The 20,419-nt window shown below is 31.6% G+C and overlaps 1 protein-coding gene across 1 annotated transcript; it reads left to right on the plus strand.

The window, feature by feature from the left end:
- The first annotated feature begins 10,890 nt into the window (after positions 1–10,890).
- LOC132937560 (transcription intermediary factor 1-alpha-like) lies at positions 10,891–20,318 on the plus strand. Its single transcript, XM_061004382.1, has 12 exons — positions 10,891–11,015; positions 11,162–11,316; positions 12,559–12,707; positions 13,803–13,913; positions 14,030–14,224; positions 14,314–14,435; positions 14,506–14,612; positions 18,245–18,329; positions 18,516–18,666; positions 18,779–18,980; positions 19,335–19,481; positions 20,220–20,318. Exons 1-12 carry the CDS (start codon positions 10,931–10,933, stop codon positions 20,316–20,318), a joined length of 1,608 nt encoding a protein of 535 aa, XP_060860365.1. The 5' UTR covers positions 10,891–10,930.
- The last annotated feature ends 101 nt before the right edge of the window (positions 20,319–20,419 follow it).

A 20,419-nucleotide genomic window follows, 5' to 3' on the forward strand; every position in this document is an offset into this window, starting at 1 on the left:
TCTTACAAATGTACAACACAGCAAAAACTGTTTTGCGCGAGACCATTTTTGCCCGCCCTGTGTTTTTTTCGTATTCCGAAAAGATACGAAATGATTTCATTAAAGATTTATTACACACTCATATCAAGCGTTTATGCGTGTTTATAATAATTATTTCCTTCGCGGTGAATAATTTGTGTCCACAGTTCCTATACTGCTTATAGGACGACGACTAAAAATAGTAAATAATATTCCCGAAATGATTGTTATTAAATGTTAGTAATTATGGTACGTTCGTCGCTGGCTGTTCTCCGCCGACATTCGTCAAGAATTTGACGATGTTGATATAAGATAATGACTATGGATTAAAAATGTTATTTATTGGTACCTATTAATAATTTATTACGGTGTGTCGGTGTGCACTGTGTAGACGTATAGTGGCTTTTTATAGTGAGTGACAGAGCCGATCGATGTAATCGTTTCGTCTGTTTTTTTGTCTAAAAACACTATTAGAATAACCTAAATACATTTTTCTTTTAAAACTGCTTAAAAATTGACTACTAATTAAATTAAAACAAAACGAACAGCTAGTTTTACAAACCTATTCCGAAATCCACAAGGACATTGAACGATGATGATACTTGTACAATAGATCAACCTCAATTGAAAATATTAAAATTAAATGTTACCTCGACTTCTAACGAGTCTTCTACTTCTTCTTTTAGCTTAAAAATGCTAGATGATATTAGCTTAAATAGTGATGTACAACCTATTCAGCCGATTATTAATTTCCCATGTCGTAAAATTTGTGACAAACAACGTGGTTTTCAAAGTTCATGGTACAAAGTATATCCTTCAATACTCGTATTGAAAAATCGAAGACTTCAATTCACTAAATATTTATATTTTATGTACTTATAATTTAAAAAAACTATTGTTTCATTTGTATTCACTTTTAATATTTTTGAAATATTATTAACAAGTCAAACAGGAGGAATAAACTGTGTAATATTATATTATAATATGATAATTTTTTCTAATTAAATCTTAAAATGTTATGAAAAGTTTCTAAAAAATAATGTGTACCTATATAAATTAAAATAATTATAACCGGGCCTGTCCTACATTTTTATCCTGGGCACGCTTCTAACATTTTACTCCCTCTGTATAATAAATTACCAACATTCCACAACGCATAGGGAAGAACTTTATTTGTGTTTCTATTTTATTTTGATAACACTAACCAATCATTTTTATTAATTAAATTAAAAGCCCAAAAACAATTTCGTGTTCTCAAACTGATAACTTTAAATGTATTTATGTTATCCAAATAATAAAAACACTACCTGTCTACCTACAACACATGAGCTCTTCCCTATGCGTTGTGGAATTTTGGTAATTATATTATAAATACAGAGTGTATAAAATTGTCCCACGCAAAACAGTTTTTGCTACCTTTGTTGTATATTAATAAATTGTAAGACAGAGACAACACATATGGGTGTAACCATGAACTAAGATACCGAGGAAGATACCTATCTTAATCTGTGCAATTAACAAAACGTAAGCTGTAGAAACTAAAGCCTAGGGCCTAGGCCCTAGGCTTTCTAGTAACTAGTAAATTGCATCTAATACACCAGCGGTTCCCAAACTGTTAGGATCACGGAACCCTTAGGAAATAGTTTGTGTTTTGCGGAACCCTAATGTCTTTAATTCCAACTCAACCTCATTTTTCTAAAAAAAAACCAGTACTCCAAAAAATGTTTTAATGAGATTGTTAATGATTATTGTTTATTAAAATTAGTTAAAAAAAACAATTTTCAATGAAAATTTTATTCATTTAAATAACAAACATTTATTATTTAATTATCACAAATATTTATTTTTAACAAATTATAATTAATTAGATTTTAAAATATACATACTATTAATATTTTTTATGAGAAGAATGGAACTGTTTCATTGTTTGATTTACAATAGTTTTAAAATTGGGTTTTATATCTGAAACTTGAATTCGTAGGTCTTTAGCGGCATTCGATCTATTTCTGTATTTACTTTTTGTATACGCATAAGAGGAAAAACCAGCCTCATAACGGTAGGTTGTTACAAACGGTAATGACAACGTCTATAGGTACATTAGTGTTATAATTTTATTTTGTTCAATTTCAAGTACATACAACAAATGTTATTTATAACGATGTTATACTATAATAACTATTATATAGTAACTATTATTTAGGTGAATTTTTTTTAAATAATATAAAATAATTATTTTTATCTAAATAATCCAAATCTTTATATATAAATGTGAGTATGAAAACCTTTGAGGCCTATGTTCTCGGAAACTACTAACCCGATCGTTATGACTTTTTTTTTAAATTGAAGAGCTCATTGCGGAGACGGTTTATGGCATTTGATCGATTCTCTAACTTAATAAACAAAGGAGTTATCAATTATTATAAATAATGACCCATTACGTAATAATAAATAATAATAATAAATCAGTATTATTCTCAACTCCTATAACCCATAGCAACCATTAATAAACAACAATTTCTATCGTAAATCTCAAAATTCCTGTTTGAGAAACTACCAGGGGTGATCAATTCCTTTTTTAAATTAGTCTAACCTAACCGCATTAAAATCCGATGAATAAATAAAAAACAAATTTAACCCTTTGTAAATATTAACGTATCTTCTTCCCAGAGGTCTAATCTACCAACTAACTATATAAATACACAGACTATAACTATACAGACTAAACTCTGGAACTACTTATCAGATCTTATATGTGTATTGACAAAAGACAATAATACAAATCAACAAATATGCCCGATTAACCAATAGCAACCAATATATTATACACAGGTGAATTTTCCTAAAATTTTCTTTTATATAAACCTTCTCCGTGAAATACTCTTCGTTTAAAAAAAAATCAAGACATTTATAATATATACAAGAAGATATGATAAGTAGTTCCAGAGTTTAGTCTATATAGTTATAGTCTGTGTATTGATATAGTTATATATATATATAAATTAATGTTTGTGGGTAGATTGGACCTCTGATAAGAAGATAGGTTAATTTACAAAGGGTTAAATTTGTTTTTTTTTATTCATCGGATTTTAGTATGGTTTGGTTAGAATAGGATTTTGTATAAATTGATTATATTAATCCACTGTAGGTGGAATTAAGTAAAAACGACAAACTTGGTATAACGTTAATACTTTAGAGTTATACACTATAATCATACACTTACGCACAAACAGCATGGGGTCCACGATCTACCGCAGGTAGATTGCCTACCTAATAATGTACTGTTTTGAATCATAATTTTTATTCCAGGCAACGGAAAAGTTAAGATAAATTTTGAACACCATACACCGAATATTAAATAACGAATTGAACAAAGTTTGAGTCATAAAGAGTTGATAAATTTAACGGGCAACGAAGTGCTCGGGATCAGCTAGTATAATATAAAATTATTTTCTCAATAATCACATACATCTGACGGAACCCTTGAGATAGTCCCACGGAACCCTAGGGTTCCGCGGAACACACTTTGGGAAACGCTACACTTCACCTACACGGCTGTAGATAGCAATATAGCAGTTATACAGCCTATATCTACAGCCATATACGACGCTGACCGTAAAATATTGTCTCAAATCTGATCAAATGTCAAATTGGTACAAACATTAAACTAGGTACCAATTTTCAATAAGAATATTTTAAATAAAAGTAGCGTGCTACATTTAAATAATAGCTGCGTTAGAAGTAGCACACTACATTGTCTACATTACAAAAAAGTAGCGATAGTGAGAGCGAGCTAGGGACTTTTTGGGTAGAGTAGCTCAGTAGCTGTAGAGTTAGTGTTTATTTATAAATTAATATAATATGCATAAATTGCGATTTAAATTTTTTCACATTAAAAATATTATACTTATTATATTATTATTATTATATATAGTTACTTTAAATAAAAGTCTGGCAAGTGGATGTCAATACTCACTGTGCTCTACAGTAGGTTACAAGTGGGCCACTGTAATATATGGTGTTAAATTTGAATTCAATGATGTAATAATATATTAATATCATTGTATATGAAAAATGATTCTGAGCGAAAACAGTCAGTCAGCCTAGGATATTAGTAAGTATATTAAATATTTGATGATACTATTATGAATAAAATAATTTAGTGGAACCTTGTTACAAATTTTCAATCCTTCAATACCTATAAAAGTTGAACATTTTATAAACTTTTAACTACAAAATAATTTTTAAATTTTGTCAAAATTTGAACTTTAAATGCTTATCAAAAAAAATTGTGCCCATGTATTTTTAATATTTTTCAACAACTATTGTAACAATATATCAGGAGCCCTGTATTACATTTTCACGCTTTTTGGCAAAACAATTAAAGTTTTACTGATATTTATAGAAAAAAAATTAAAAAAATAGAAATTTGAAATTGTCCGTAAACATTAAACAGCTCAAAATAAGTCAAAATATTTCGAAAATGTTATTATGGTGTAGGTATAGAAAATGCTAATATAAACATTCAGTCAAAATGTCATATATCTACGGTCATTTGTTTTAGAGTTACACCAATTCTGGTGTTGAAAGTGGTATGGCATGATCAGTCTGAGTGATATGGAAAGCGATATAACAGTGTAGGCTCAACGAGTCCTAATCTAATATCCTCCAGTTTGAAACTTTTCACCGTAATCTCTGGGATACAAAAGTCACGTCGATGAAAGATTCGGTAGCGCCTCGTGTAAATGTTGGTCGGTTGCCTTCGTTACTTTCGTGGAGGTTTAAAGAACTAGCAAATTCTGCCAAATCTTCACGTAAATCGGTCGTCGGTGATCCCCATTCTGGGCGTTTGCCTTGAAATTGCCCGCCACTAGCACTGGGCCGTCCGTGCTGCTTTCTAGCCTGCTGAGGAACAAGTTATATACTCTGCAATGGGAGCGTTTGGCGAATAATACACGCTGTAGATGCGTATACCATTTATTTGAACTCACCGGAAACCGATGTCCAGTGGACCAACAGCATCCCCCGTTATGTTGCTGGATACAAAAACTGCCGATCTTCCTGATGCGTCATTGTACCAACCAGTGTCCTCGTCAGCTTTCCGGTACTGCTCGCTTACCAGCACTACGTCTGCCCCGTACTCCCTGGCGGTGTGAATCATCAGTTCTTGTGATGATCTGCATACACCAACATTGATCTGCAGGAAGCTGATCATTGCGAGTGTGCCTCGGCCTCTTCACGTCTCAATTTCTCCTTAAATTCCACTCGCTTTTAATCAGTCTCATTGCAGTCTTTAATGAAGTGTCTTGAATTGCCGTAACCAATGCAGCAACTAGAGCGGTCGGTCCTTTGACACTTTTTGACTTCGTGATTTGATGTAAGGCATCGGAAACATCGCTTACTTTCTTGCCACATACGTACTCTGCAGTATGTATATCCTACCCGAATACGCCCCAGCTCAGCTGGCTTGCGCGCCGTGTCGATGTTGGCCGTTATTATTGCCATTTTCAGGCCATGAGGCATCTTCCGCATGCCAGCCTTCATGGTGGAGTCCTCACCGGTTGCCAAGACGAAGGCTTTCTCCACCTCCTCTGGTATTGAATTTTCGTCAAGACCAAAAATGCCCAATCTCACTGTTTGAGTTAACGTTGAGACTGCGGCTGCATCTCCGACTGCTTTCTTGATGGCAGAACTTATTCAATAATATTACAGAAACCTCTTTCTATTTCTACTAAGAGATGACCGGCTTCCGTTTTACGCAATGACATAATGTCTTTTGCAAGGTCTAGTAGGGAAGGTTCCTTCCTAATTTTTTGCAGTGCTTCAACGTAGGACAGATCTCCAGTTTTAACCATCACCGCAGGGGCTTTCTGTCTGACCATGGTTGGAGCCAACTTATGCTCCTCTTGACTACTTCTATCCAATGGGCATTGCTGGTGTTATACGACCCGCCGACGTCGATTGTCTGTAGCCTTGTGGAGGGAAAATTCTACAGTCTCGTGATAATGTTTCATTAATGTCACTTAACAGTGACTTAATTTTTTGGTCATGATCGGTCAGCCTTGTGTTGATCTTTTTGATCTATTTTAGTACTTCATCTTGTTTGGATGTGTGGGTTTCTGTGTCACCACCCATATCTTCAATGATATGACCCCTTCTCTCAGAATTCTGGTCCACTAGCTGTATGTTAGCTTCAATTCGATCTGTGCGTGCCTTGCTGGCCAGCTGGAATGAGTCATTCGCCTCAGCTAATGACGTTTGAACCACTTTTGGTACGGTTTCCGGCCCGTGTGCCCTCCAACAATTTCTCGAGCCTCCGCCCAATTTGTTCAAAGTGAAGGTTCTCCAACCTTTCTGAGTCTTCTTCCTATCCCATTCTTCTAATGACCTTGGGTTTTTCGTCATGCCCACACCTGGTGTGGCTGTTTTCATTTTATTGATGTTAGATGATACTAGTTTGTCTGCAAGCTCTTAAGCTTTTTTTCCGCAACCGAGTGGTCATCCTGGGGGCCACTAGCCCCGGACAGCGAGTCCATGGCGAATGGAGGGGAAGGACCCCTTTCCTCCCCGTTTGTCACTGCCCTTAGTCCCTAGTGAGGGTTTGAGCGTTACTACAGTTTAACCACGGAACGAATTCCGTGAATCTGATAAACGGGCGTAGCGGGTATATAATCCCCTGATACTTCGTGTAAAAATGCTTATTCTTAAAAAATCATGATCCGAGCCAAGTCGGGTTTTCGATAAGTTACTCGCTAGTGGTTGCCCTATCTAGCGGGGTCATTTTTTTCCTAATTTGGATTGATTTATGGGACCCTGGCACCGTGAGTGTTGTATTACGTTTTTTGGCCACGAAAAACCGCTAGTATGTGGTCGTTAATGTTCTGATTTAACAGGAAAATGAGGTCGTAGGTCACAACAAGATGCCCCGCACGTTTTGGTCGGGGGTGTTTAGCGCTTTACATCATGTTGGTTTTTGCTGCTCTAACGCTCTGTATGCTCAGTATGTAAACGCCTTGTATACTTTGTTTGTTATCGCCATGTGCTCATGTGGATGGATTGTGTTTCAAGGACAACGCGATTTGGCACGTGACTTCGAAAATAGAAAAGATGTGTATCTTACCTTAATCGGGCGACCGAGTTAACCTTATGGCAGTAGCCTGGCTTACCCCTCTCTGGGGCAGTTTTATACAACCTGACTCTAATCCGACACCGGGTTGTTCGTGAACTTATAATAATATTGATCGTATAATTGGACAGAAAACTCAAAAAACTATTTCTAGAGAACTATTTCTAACCTAAGTTAAGGTCCAAACCGTGCTCAACCGCAAGAGGGCGTCTCTCGAACACCTCACTACTCTGATTGACACACAGTACTGACTCTCTACTACTTTTTTTTTTTATTATTATCTTATCGCCGGACTCGGGGGAGGACTGCCTTTGCTCTGCTTTCCCACCGAGCTGCCATCTTTTATTTATATAATCAAGCTTTATACATTTTTACCTTATACTAAACATTCATCATTCAACATGTATATACAATAGATAATGACCATCAAAACATCAGTAACATCAACACAAAATCTTAATTTTAACAATATTACACGTCTGTGCGTTGCACCTGGAGCTATTTTTCACCTGTAATTTGACATCCGTTTCTCAGGCCGACGTGTACGCCCGCCATTTTAGACCTCTCGTTCTATCTCCTCAGCCGTTCCTCTTCTTCTTTAGTCCCCAGGATTAGAGTAATGTACCGTTCCACTGCTTCTCAGTTTCCCTTGATGTGTAGCATGATTGAAATTATCGTTTCCGGTGAAAGGATTTGATCAACCGCGGCTTCCAGATCTGCCAGCTTCCTTGCCCACCGACCACATTTAAAGAACGTATATTCTGCATCGTCAATAGTATCTCCACAGGATAAGCAATGTGGGAATTCTGCACGGGTGAAGCTATGTAGTTTGGCCTGGAAGCAGCCATGTCCCGTCAACATCTGTGTCAGGTGGTAGCTTATCACCATGTGCTCGACTTGCCCAATCGCGAACTTAAGGAATAAGTCGCTTTGTCCACGCCCCTTTATCATTTACATCATCCCATTCCTGTTGCCACCAATTCCAGATATTTTTATCATCCATGTGCCTTGCGTCCTCGATTCCATTTTTTTTGCAGTCGTCTTATTTCACTCCGTCCTCTCGTCATAAGGTGTACCGGAACGATGTTGGCCACAACCAATATTGCCACCGTGGAAACCGTTTTATACGCGCTACTACTACTACTACTACTATTTACTATCGATTAGAATTTGGAGTGTCGTGCGGATGGGCAAATCACATATTTTGTGCCTAAAAAGTAAAAACAATGTGTCTGCGTGAGTTTCTAAAAATATGATTGAGCCTTGTAACGTGGCTGTGCTTAATTTGCTGTACCTATGCTACAGTATAAAATATGAAAGATAGGACTGTAAAGGTTAAGAGGACGTGACACTGGTATTTTTTGTCTCCGTAAAGCTCCGTAGCAAATTTACGCTCAGCAGAACACGTGTAGCTTCGTTAGTTTAAAAATTAGAGTGAAATGACCTATTATTAAACTCGATGGTAAGAATATTATCTTTGACTCTAGGCTATCAAATGCTGTTTTGTGTATTAAGGGGATTCGATACCGTTATTTCCTGTTTTTGTCTTTCACATACGTAGTATTTTAGACGTGTTTTTGCCTAACATTCCAATTGATCTATTGAAATGATAAGAATTCTGAAAACAGATTTGAATTTGTCGTCAAGTCTACTTAAAATCGACTTTCCCACATGTTTGAGATTATCCCCCAAATTCCTAAAAATGTCAGATTAAAAAAGAGTATTTAAAAATTGTCGTATTTTAATTTTTGGAGAAGTTAAAATCAAAAAATCAAAAATGTGATAAAGTCGATTTCAAATAGACTTGACGACAAATTCAAATCTGTTTTTAGAATTCTTATCGCTTTATTAGGTCGATTGGTATGTTTGGCAAAGAACCAGTCTAAAATCCTATGTCACGTTTGTGTTAGACAAAAACAGTAAATCAGGGTATCGAATCCCCTTAAGATAAAATACTATTGGTATTATCCTAAACTTAATAACTATATGGTTTTGAAATTTATAATTGAAAAATATAGTTGTGAATATTTATGATCTATCAAGTAATTATTGATGTGTTAAAACAAATTCAAATAGGAAGTAGGTACTTAACACAAAATTCAATGCTAAAAATAAAAATATTGACAATACTTGACGATAAGTATTATTAGATAAGCAAGAATATTTAAAAACAAGTTTTGAAAAGTATAATATGTCAGTACGTCAGATGACATTAAGCTTTTTGATTACTTGCATAAAGAGCACAGGGTTAACATTTTAAGGAACAAAAAATTAAAAATAAATAGTTAATAGGTACATCAGAAAACTCTTAAGTTTTCCAAATAAGTAACAATTAATGCACAGTACCTACCTACAAAGAAGCTAATATAATTAAATTCATGGTAAAATCGTTTCATAAATCCGAGCGTTTTCAAAGCCTGCAGGCAGGATGCTTCAATATATTAGCGTAAATCTGTGAAAGTTGAAATTAGTAAATTATGATAAAATAAACCATAAGATCATTAAAAAATGTTTATGCAATACCCACATGGCTACATTAACAAGATATGATAATGTGAAATGTGAATGAATGGTACATATAATATGATATAATATGTTATAATGTTATATTATTCATCTCGCGGCCCCGGGAAAATATTTTGCAGCCCGCTGAATCCGCACTTATTGATCTGATTCGGACGACCCTCGGCACGTCATATAATATTATATTATTATGTAGGTATATACTGTATAATGCGCGCGCATCATGTGGGGGTCAAAGGGGAACGTCGTGTACGCTCTCTATTGTATTTAAACAGTTTGTGTGTGTTTGTGGACAGGATCATTCGCCCTCTGGGGGACCGTCTGTCCGTCTCCGTGGTTGTTGCTACCGTTTATTTTTCTATGCCTTAGGGCCGTTGTCGTGATCTGTGGTTAAAACGTTACCTACTACTTTCGTTTTCAATACTTCTTCTGCAGTGCATGAAAAAGTATTTTTATGATTTATGTTTCTATATATTAAGACAACAACGGTATTTTCATAATTATTGTACCTACATAAGTACCTAATTTAGGTATTAATTATTTTAAATATCGTCTATCCGACTATGCAATGACGAAAGTTCTGAATGTTCACCATTGCTCGGCGGCTGAGATCGACGTTATTTAGAACGGAACAATACCTAACACCTACCTATATCTATTAAATATATCATACACGATAAACATTATACCGCTACCTATAATATTATATATAACTGCGATTCGATACGATTTTGTCATTCATATCTAACGTTTTGTCGATTCCCATATTTGGATTTAAACTTTAAAGGTAAATTTTTATTATTCTACGATAGTTGTTGAAAAACATTATGTAATATCTTGGGTACCTATCTAGGTATACTAGATAATAATAATTAGTTGTCTATATTATTAAATAAATTATTTTGTTTATATAGGTCTATATTTGATGTAGTAGGTATTTGTACTTGAATATTCTGTTTTAAATTTTTTTTTTTTTATTCTGACAACACACTGAGTCTTAAAATTTTAAGTGTACCTATCTTCTGTCTGTACCTACCTAATACCTATAATAATATATTTCTGTATATCTAATATTAAAACATATACCTAATAGATGGATAGGTAATTTATCTTACCTAATGTTAATAGTTATACACTTATACATAAGTAAATTGTTTGTATTTCAGATTTAAAACAATGGCTTCAACATCAGCTTCTGAAGTAATAATAAATAATGTTACTGAAGATACCGATATTTGGTCAGTAGGAAAATGTGTTATTTGTAATATGCAGTTAACTGGTGATCCAAAAATGTTAAGTTGCTTGCATTTCGTTTGTAAAGATTGCATAGGAAAGGAAAACTCTGTTTCAGGTACATTTTTTATACTTCATTACCTACTTTCTTTAGATAAGAAATTATGGCCAATGCAAATATACAATATCATAATTCTATTATATATTATAGAAATTTACATAGTTTCAATATTATAATGCATTTAAAACATTGTTAAAATATAGGAGTGGAATGCAAATGTCTAACAGTCACAAAAGGCAAACTGATTGACTATCCTATTGAATCATCAAATATAAGTATCAACAAAGACCATAACCCAAATGCAATTATGACTTATCCAATGTTGGAAGAATTTCCTGTGTGCCCTTGTTGTACAGATGTAAGATATTTTTTAATATACTTATAAAAGAAATAAAAGTAGGCTAATAATCATTGTAATTGAAGCCTTAATTAAATAATTAAAATGTGATATTTGAATATTTTATGTTTAAAAAAATAAAAAAATAAAAGAACAATTTGATTATTTATCAAAAAAATATGAATATGATAGGATTCTTAATCAAATTATATTTTTGTAGAGTAAAAAAAGTGGATAATTTTCAAAAGATAAATTGTTTGAATATTAAAATAAATGTGTAAAGCCATGTTTTACGGACAGTTAAATAGTATTTCACATTTTTTATTATACATTTTATGTGTTTAAAACTAAACTTAACTTTTGATAAATTCGAACGATGTTGTAACATATTAGACAAATGGTAGACAATATTAGACATATTAATATATGAAGTGCTCATCCCCCATACCATATCATAGGTTGTCTACATCAATGCTTCTCAATTTTTTTTTTAATTTGGCAACCTGAATTTCATATAAAATTGTTATGTGGCCCGCTAAGGTGTAGATTTTTTTACCACCAAAATCGTTAAAATAATATGGAATTTTTTATTCTTAATTACATACTAAAACTAAATTGTTCGACACATACTAAGAATACAGTTTAAATAAATAATAAACATACATTTTTATACACCTTTGATAGATTATCAACATTGTCAACAAATTATTAAGTGTCATAAACTTCTTCGATGTAATAATAATTACAGAACCGACCATTCAATTATTTGATAATAGAAAATAATTCCTTTATTTCATTAACACATTTGATAATGGGTAAGATAAAATAAATAATAAATATATACAAATATTTCATGTTTCCCCGCGTTATGCACTAACCTTACCATAGGGGGCCGTAGTTCACTGTTTGAGAAGCAATGGCATACTCGTATATTGTTATAAATAGATAGGTTGCCTATACCTGTGCATAATATGATAGCACTAAGGTTTATGTTATCTTTCTTTAAATAGTTATTATCTTTGTTGTTAAATTTATTTATTTATTTATTTATTTATCTCTCTCTCACTCTCTCTCTCTCTCTCTCTCTCTCTCTCTCTCTCTCTCTCTCTCTTTCTCTCTCTCGCTATAAATGAGTACCTATATAGAATATAGATGGATCCGGTTATATGCTATCTTTTTTTAACAATGTTATCCCTAAATTACTCTGTCTATGTATTCAACACCATGTACCTATTATATTCAATTGATTTTTTTTTATTTCAGACGTATGCAGATGTTTACTGTATTGAATGTTCAATTTTGTTGTGTCAATTTTGTCATTTACATTCCCATCATAATCATAACTACAAAGTTCTTGAAAAGTTTCGGAAAGAAATTAATTCAAATATGTTACTAGAGAAATTCAAACTAGAGTATGATAAATATTATATGATTAAAAATAAAAATAATACATTATTTTAAGGCATATATTTATACATACCCATATCTTATTATTATTATTTTTTTTTGATTGTTTGTCATAATGTTAAAAATCAATTTAACTATATACATACAAATACAACATTTTAGAAATACGATTAAGTATTTAGAGGAACCTACTTATTTAATAATTATTAATTAAATATTTTTCATAAATAAGGAAATTGAGTATCGATGTTTAAATATACTTAGTAATGGTCAATGGAGACCAAAAAGCGTAACAGCAGTGTTGGGCTTTGAGTAGTCGGGTTTTATTTCTGAAAAATACTCTGAAATTGTTGTTTATTCTACTAGTAATCAATCGAAGCATTTTTTCATTCAGTTTTTAAAGGTCAGGATATTTAAAATTTAAAAACAGTTTTTTTTAAAACATTCATAAGATTTTAGATTTTATCATTAGATTTTTAATGTTAGAAAAAACCCTCATTCAATCACTTATTGACTAATCAAGTAAATAAGATATATTTTCGGAATTCAATTCCGACTGTTCAAAGTCATGCAGTTTTGTCTACCTTTTAAGCATTCTGCATTATTAATACTTTTGACCAAGAAAAACAAATCTACCTATGTAATGCATTATTTATATGTACCTGCACGTGAGGGAGCGCTCCGCTGTTAATTTTAAACACGCTGTCACTTACAGCATTGATTATACTAATGATCACTTCCTATGCACACATTTACACAATCCGCATGCACACACGTAGAAATTTGACTATATTTAACTCCTTAAAAACGATTGGTATCGAATTCCCTCCATATAATTATAGGAATATATAATACGTAAACATTAATTAATGATATATCATTATATAAGTACTTTTTACTTATGTACTCTCGTTAGTATATATATTGTTATAAGGTTACATTGCTATAATCAGATATAGAGATTGTTGTAACCAAATGGCGAACCGTTGGATAATTTTTTGCAGTCTCTGCGAATCTTTCAATAAAATTAATTTTTATAAAATAATGTATTATTATTATTCTAATCTACATTCCAAACTAATAATGATAAATGTTTTCAGATCGAATAACAAGAACCTAGACTTGTCTTTAAAAGAAACAGAAAACCAAATTCGAAATCTGGAAATTAAAAATAGAGCTATCCATGAAGAAATTGATAAAGAAACAGAAATGTAATGTTTACCTTACCTATCTATTTTATTTCAAATTAAATTTAAATTGAACATAATATATAGTATATATACATCAAAGTATTTAAATATTTTCATTTTTTTATTACATGTTTCAGGTTACATGAAGAAATAAATAGGCGCGCATTAGAAATAAAATATTTAGTTGACAATTGCCTTTTAGATACAATTGGTGAAACTTATAAGAATAAGCATACACTTAAGAATTTGCAAAACAAAAATAAATATTATATTGAAATAGCAAAATCTGTTTTGAGTCACAATAATCAATCTGACATTTTTAATGTTTCGAGGTACCTATATGTTGTATTTAAGTTTGAATACATAATATTATATACAATATACATATTTGACTAGGTAATATAATTAAAATTTGTTTCAGACTTGTTTTGACTCAGCTAGAAAATGTTAACAATATTGCCATAAATATAACTGAGGTGACGTCAAAGTTAGAAGTTGATTTGCAAAATAATTTTTATGAAACTATGGACAATTGCATTTCGAGTAATTTGACATGTTTATTAATAAATACAAACTAAAATTAATAAATAATAATGCAAAAGTTATTTTCTAGCTATCAAAGAAATTGGGAATATCATTGCTTCACCAGTTTTCAGTTTATCAAAAACTAACACCATAAACACATCGAGCAATGTTGGCCAAACTACTGTAAATCTGCAGGTGAGATGTACAAATTTGAAAACTGACAATTTGTGATAAACTTTTATTACCTATTACCTGACTCCAGTAGTGGCTGACTCCTCCACCCTCATTGTTAAAATAATTTGGAATTTGGAAATTATTCTTTCATGGCCCATGGGGTTTTGGTGATCTGACTTAATTTAATGGGTTATATTATACATACATGTAAAGTATTAAGATATTAAAATATAATTAAATATATCATTTATAGATGTAAATGTATACCTACCTAATATATTATATAAAACCATTTACATATTTGTTTATTGTAAAAATTTTAAAAGTAAATATAAAAAGGTGGGTAAGTGGATGTCGCTCAGCTGTATAGTAGGTTACAAGTGGGTCACTGTAATGGATGGTGTTAAATTTGAATTCAATGGTATAATATCATTATATAAGAAAAACGATTCTGAGCGAAAACGGTCAGTCAGCCAATGATATTATCAAGTATATTTGATGATATTATTGTGAATAAAGTAATTTATATTATATAACCTATTTACGTGGAGCCTTGTTTTAAATTTTCTATCCTTATCTATAAAAGTTGAACATTTTATACATTTTTAACTACAAAATATATATTGAATTTTAAATTTGATAAATTTTTTCAAAATCCGGACTTTAAATCCTTATAAAAAAAATTGTGCCTTCACAAAATGAATTTCAAAATGTAATAATATTTTTCAACTGCTATTGTAAAAATATATCAGGAGCCTTGTATTAAATTTTCACGCTCTTTTACCCAACAAATAAAATGATAATTATAGAAAAAAACTTAAAACTGACAATGTCTATAAGCAGCTCAAAAAAAGTCAAAATATTTTCAATATTTTATGGTGTATAGCAAATGAAAATATAAATATTCAGTAAAATTTTCATGTATCTACAGTTATTCGTTGTTGAATAACAATAGATTTGATATTTTATACATTTCTAACTACAAAATAATTATTTAACTTTAAATTTGATAAATTTTGTCAAAAAAATGCTCATAAAAAAATTGTGCCTATGATGTATTTTTAATATTTTTCAACTGCTATTGTAACAATATATCAAGAGCTTCGCATTCAATTTTCACGCTTTTTTAACAAACAAATAAAATTTTATTGATATTTATAGAAAAAAAAACTAAAATTTGAAAACTGACAATGTCCGTAAACAGCTCAAAAAGTGTCAAATTATTATATCGCTCCGCTCAGAATCTAAAATAATCGAAACAATACAATCATTAATACACATTACCTATTAAACACAATACACATACAATAATAATGTCATACGATTACTAATAGTTAATAAAACTGTATGATTATGTAAATACTGTAGTCTGTGCTATAACTTATAACAATAACATAAATGTAACATATAACTGGATTGCATCAGTGACTTGTATACACTGTATGACGGTTTGTGCAGAGCGAGTGTCTTTACATATACATCGAATCATCCATCATTGAAATCATATACTTTTAACTTACACCCGTATAATAATGGAAATGTATGTCATAAATCATAATAAATACTACTAGAAGGTTTAGTATAGACTTGTATAGATAAGCCATAACCAGATGCTGGTGAAATTGTAGTTGTTGAAATGAGATATTGTTCGATATGAGTATTATATGACGAAAAAAAAATCATCTACATAATGCTTGTTCCTAACTAGTATTGATTGCCTGAAACTTTGTAGCTTTTAAATGTGTAATTGGTGTAAATTGCATGGGTTTTATACCAAGAGAGTGAAGAACACTAGTAAACATTTTCCCTTTCATAGGAAGTTTATTATCGGTTTTGATAATGTCTGATAAACCTAGTTCCATTGCAATGTTTCTAAGGTGATGTATTACTGTTTCTGTCCAAATGAATTACTTGTATAAATCATAGGGTATCAAAAATCTGGAATATTCATCTATGACTACCATTGCACATTTCCCATCAGCATAAGACCCTGCAAAATCTAATGCTAAATTACATCTAAGTCCTAGATTGTATTTGTTGGTTTGGTATATCTTTGTTATTTAGTATTTCATTTTTTACTTGATATAACATAAATGGCATAGGTATCAGGATCGGCTCAAAAATCTTATCGAAAAAAAACGAAAAATCAGGACAAAATACGACAAGTAATATTTTCAGACTCTAAGAAAAGCTTAAGAAAATATTTGCAGTTTTCAAGTGAAATATAATCAGAGTTTATTGACTATGTATTGACACATAGGAATGCATCATGCGTGATATGGCACAATGAAGAACTGAAGAACTTGTTCAAAGAACGGGGACCTTATAACAGCTAGTAATTATAAAAATATGACATATGGTTACACTTCTTCAATCGTGGTCTCAATTATTATGAAAGTTATTAAGGAATCTCCGTTTGGGAAAATATCATTAGGTATACCGCGATTACATAGGAAGACCGTATCAAAAAAGATATTGAGGCAGTGGAACCAAGAATACAATGGAGAAAACTTCCAGAAAACAGGAAAAGCGATGTCGGAAACTTTGTCTGGAGCAGCCAAAATCCATAACAAAAAGAAGAAGAACATAAAACTAACGTGTTTTATCTTTTTTTTCTTATGACAGTCCTGGAAAATGCCAGTTTGTATTATTGCGTTTAAATGATTGTTTACTAATGTCTCGGTTCTATCTATAACCTGTTCTGTTGGTTACCTCAACGTGATGTAATTACATACGTAATATACCTTTTGGCTTTTAATATGTTGTGTCGACCATACAAGATGCTGCTAACATCTCTTTATTAATTTGCGCATAACTTTTTTATTACATCATGTATTTGCTCAAGCAATTTTGTTGATATTTCCCTTGTATGGTTATGCCGATATGATGACCTACTTCCCTCTAGCGCAGCATCTACCATCACTCATCAGCTTTGTCTATTTATGTCAAAATATAAACTTCTCATGTTACTAATTTTGATGATTTGTGTATGTTTGCTAAATTATGTTTGCTCCTTATCTTCGACTTATCATATCAAAAAGTAATTAAGATTTGAAAATATTTTATATTTTATCGTTATTATTTTTCATGTTTTTGTTCTTTTTGAATGAAACCTTACATACTTACCTATACTAATTTATTAATTTTTATTTATTTCTTCTATAACTAATAGCAACCATTTATATACAAAAATTTCCACTGTAAATCTAAAAACCCCAATTTGAGCACCTCCCCTGGTGGGGATAGGAGGGTGAAAAATACTTTACGACCCATTCTCATACCTACCAAGTATTCAAACATTTTTTTAATAACATCGTCGAGCCATTACGGAGGAGTTCGTACACTAACACCACAGATTATATAAAACAAAAAAGATATAGATATAAATATTATATATAAACATACGTATATTTATATAGATTGTCGAATTTTACTTCTCGGAAAAATTCATATCTACGGTGGCCGGAGTATATAATTACCCCGTACCAGTGTTTTCTACTTAAAGAACCTATTCGATATAATGCAAAACTAATAATTAAAATATTGTATAAAATTACCTAACAAAATTAGGTTCAAAAATCTTTATTTGTAAAATAATTTTATACTAGTTACTCAATTATTATAAATATTTAAGTACATTCATTTGTTTCTAGACACAGTCCGTACATCCAAAGTCAAAATTTCCATTTCAGTCATTAGAGGAAGACGAAGTTAATACTAGTGGTTATTTCAATATGGGTAATACAAATATTATTTAAAATTATTGCTATAAACTGTAGTTGTACATCTTTATATGATAAAACTTAAATTTTTAATAGAGAATGTCCAGTTTACATATACGTACATTGTTTTTTAACATAAGTCATTGATGATTAGTTATTGATGATAGTACTTAGTTATTATTTACGTTATTTTTGATTTTAGACACTGAAAATGTAGACAGTGAACCATTTAATTACGTAGAATGTTCTTGCTGTCGTCAATTAGCTGAACAATTAGTTAAATGCGTTAATTGTAAAAGGAGCTATCATAATCATTGCCATATGCCTTTGATTCCCGAGAATGTTATTCATGAGTAATTCAAATTTAAATTTATTAATGTGCATATTTGAATTATACCAGCATTAAACTTCTCTTAAAAACATTATTTTTAATTATAATTAAATAATATCTGCCTGTGTTTATAGACGTACTCCATTCTCATTCTGGAGATGTACAATGTGTGAATATCCTAAAATGTTTTCCAAGGTTCTGGAAGATCTGAAATCAACCACTTATAGTGTATCAATTGGTGAACCCGGACGTAAAATTATTGAGCGTATATTAATGGAACTGTTCTGTCAAAATGGTGATAGTGTTAATTTTAGAGACTGCCCCAATAAAAGAATCGTAAGTTAAATAAACATAAATACTATAGTCTGTCTTACAAAAGAATGGTTAGGTCCTTGACGAAATCTGGTCATTCTTGCACATTCCCACCCCGTACCATAACTAGTACCACCACCACAATTGGTCAGTAGCTGCAACGATGATGAAGGTCGGGGTAGCGAAAGACATGAGTGATGTATAAACGGCGGTGACGTGAACCTATCGTTCTCCGTCGTGATATATCGGGTTACTAACGGTCTGGCATCATAGCTCAGTCTAAATGCGTGAAACGGTACCTTTCTTTCGTGAGACAGACTAAAGTTTTGATTTTTAACAATTGATTTTTATAACAAATACATTATTATTTTAATATAGTGTCCATCGTATTACGAAAAGATTTCTAATCCAATAACATTGAATATTATTAAGAATCATTTAGAAACGAATACATACTATACAACACTTGGTCACATAATCAATGATTTAAAACAAGTATTTTTGAATGCATTGATGTTTTATCATGTAAGTATTTAAAGTTCAAGACTCGTTCGATTATATTATAGCCATTCCGCCCAGCGTTACCCGTGAGACTCACTTGTGATTATACAAGCAGTATATTATTTTCAGATTATATTACTATTATAAGTGTATATTTAATATTATACAATATAGATGACCCCCCTCCACGCATTTCGTTTCCAGTGAAAAATGCCACCACTTGTATGATTCAAACTTATTGTTAAATTTGTTACTTAATACCCGGCGTACCCATGGAATGAATAAATAATTTCCAATCACATCAAGAGCATTGGAGGAATCACAATTTCAAATTAAAACTTTATACGTTTTGTCATTTAATGAAAAATTAAGCAAATGCGTTACAACAGTGGTATTGTATATTGTTTTACTGGACAAATGGCGCCACTGCTGTGCCCTGTCGGCTGTCGCCTACAATCCCTTATTTTCCATTTAGGGGTTCAATTTCGCAAAACCCGTTCTTAGTGGACATATTTTTCACGACCCAACATACTCAGATTGTCTACCTAAGTGACCAAATTGCTCATAAATTGATTTTCACCTTAGATGCCCGACTTGCCGACACTCAACACGATTTTTGACTTAACACTTTTTACATACAAAAAAACACAGGATATGCAACAGCACAATCTAATTAATCTGACGTGGGGATATGGGCAAATGGCTTACTACACTATATATATTTTTCAACAAATATATTTATAGAATTTATGTAATTTTCAGCCAAGTGATGGATATTATGATTCAGCCTGTAGGCTTTTAACTTCTTTAAATACAATGATCGACAGTTGGATACCAGAACTAAATACTAAAAGAAAATGATGATTCATAAACATGTGAATCAATTTGAATCAAAAACTTCAATGAATGTTTAAAAATCTGGTTTTATTCGTATTTTAATTTTTAAGTTTTGACTACCCATC

This window comes from Metopolophium dirhodum, chromosome 1 (genome assembly GCF_019925205.1).
Source record: "Metopolophium dirhodum isolate CAU chromosome 1, ASM1992520v1, whole genome shotgun sequence".
Lineage (NCBI taxonomy): Eukaryota > Metazoa > Arthropoda > Insecta > Hemiptera > Aphididae > Metopolophium > Metopolophium dirhodum.

Bases quoted from the DNA above. Each gene is read 5' to 3' on its own strand.
- LOC132937560 (XM_061004382.1), top strand. From the start codon at position 10,931: ATGCAGTTAACTGGTGATCCAAAAATGTTAAGTTGCTTGCATTTCGTT. The intron at 11,317-12,558 runs GTAAGATATTTT...TTTTTATTTCAG, and splicing joins TGTGCCCTTGTTGTACAGAT to ACGTATGCAGATGTTTACTG. The intron at 18,330-18,515 runs GTAATACAAATA...TTTTGATTTTAG, and splicing joins TAGTGGTTATTTCAATATGG to ACACTGAAAATGTAGACAGT.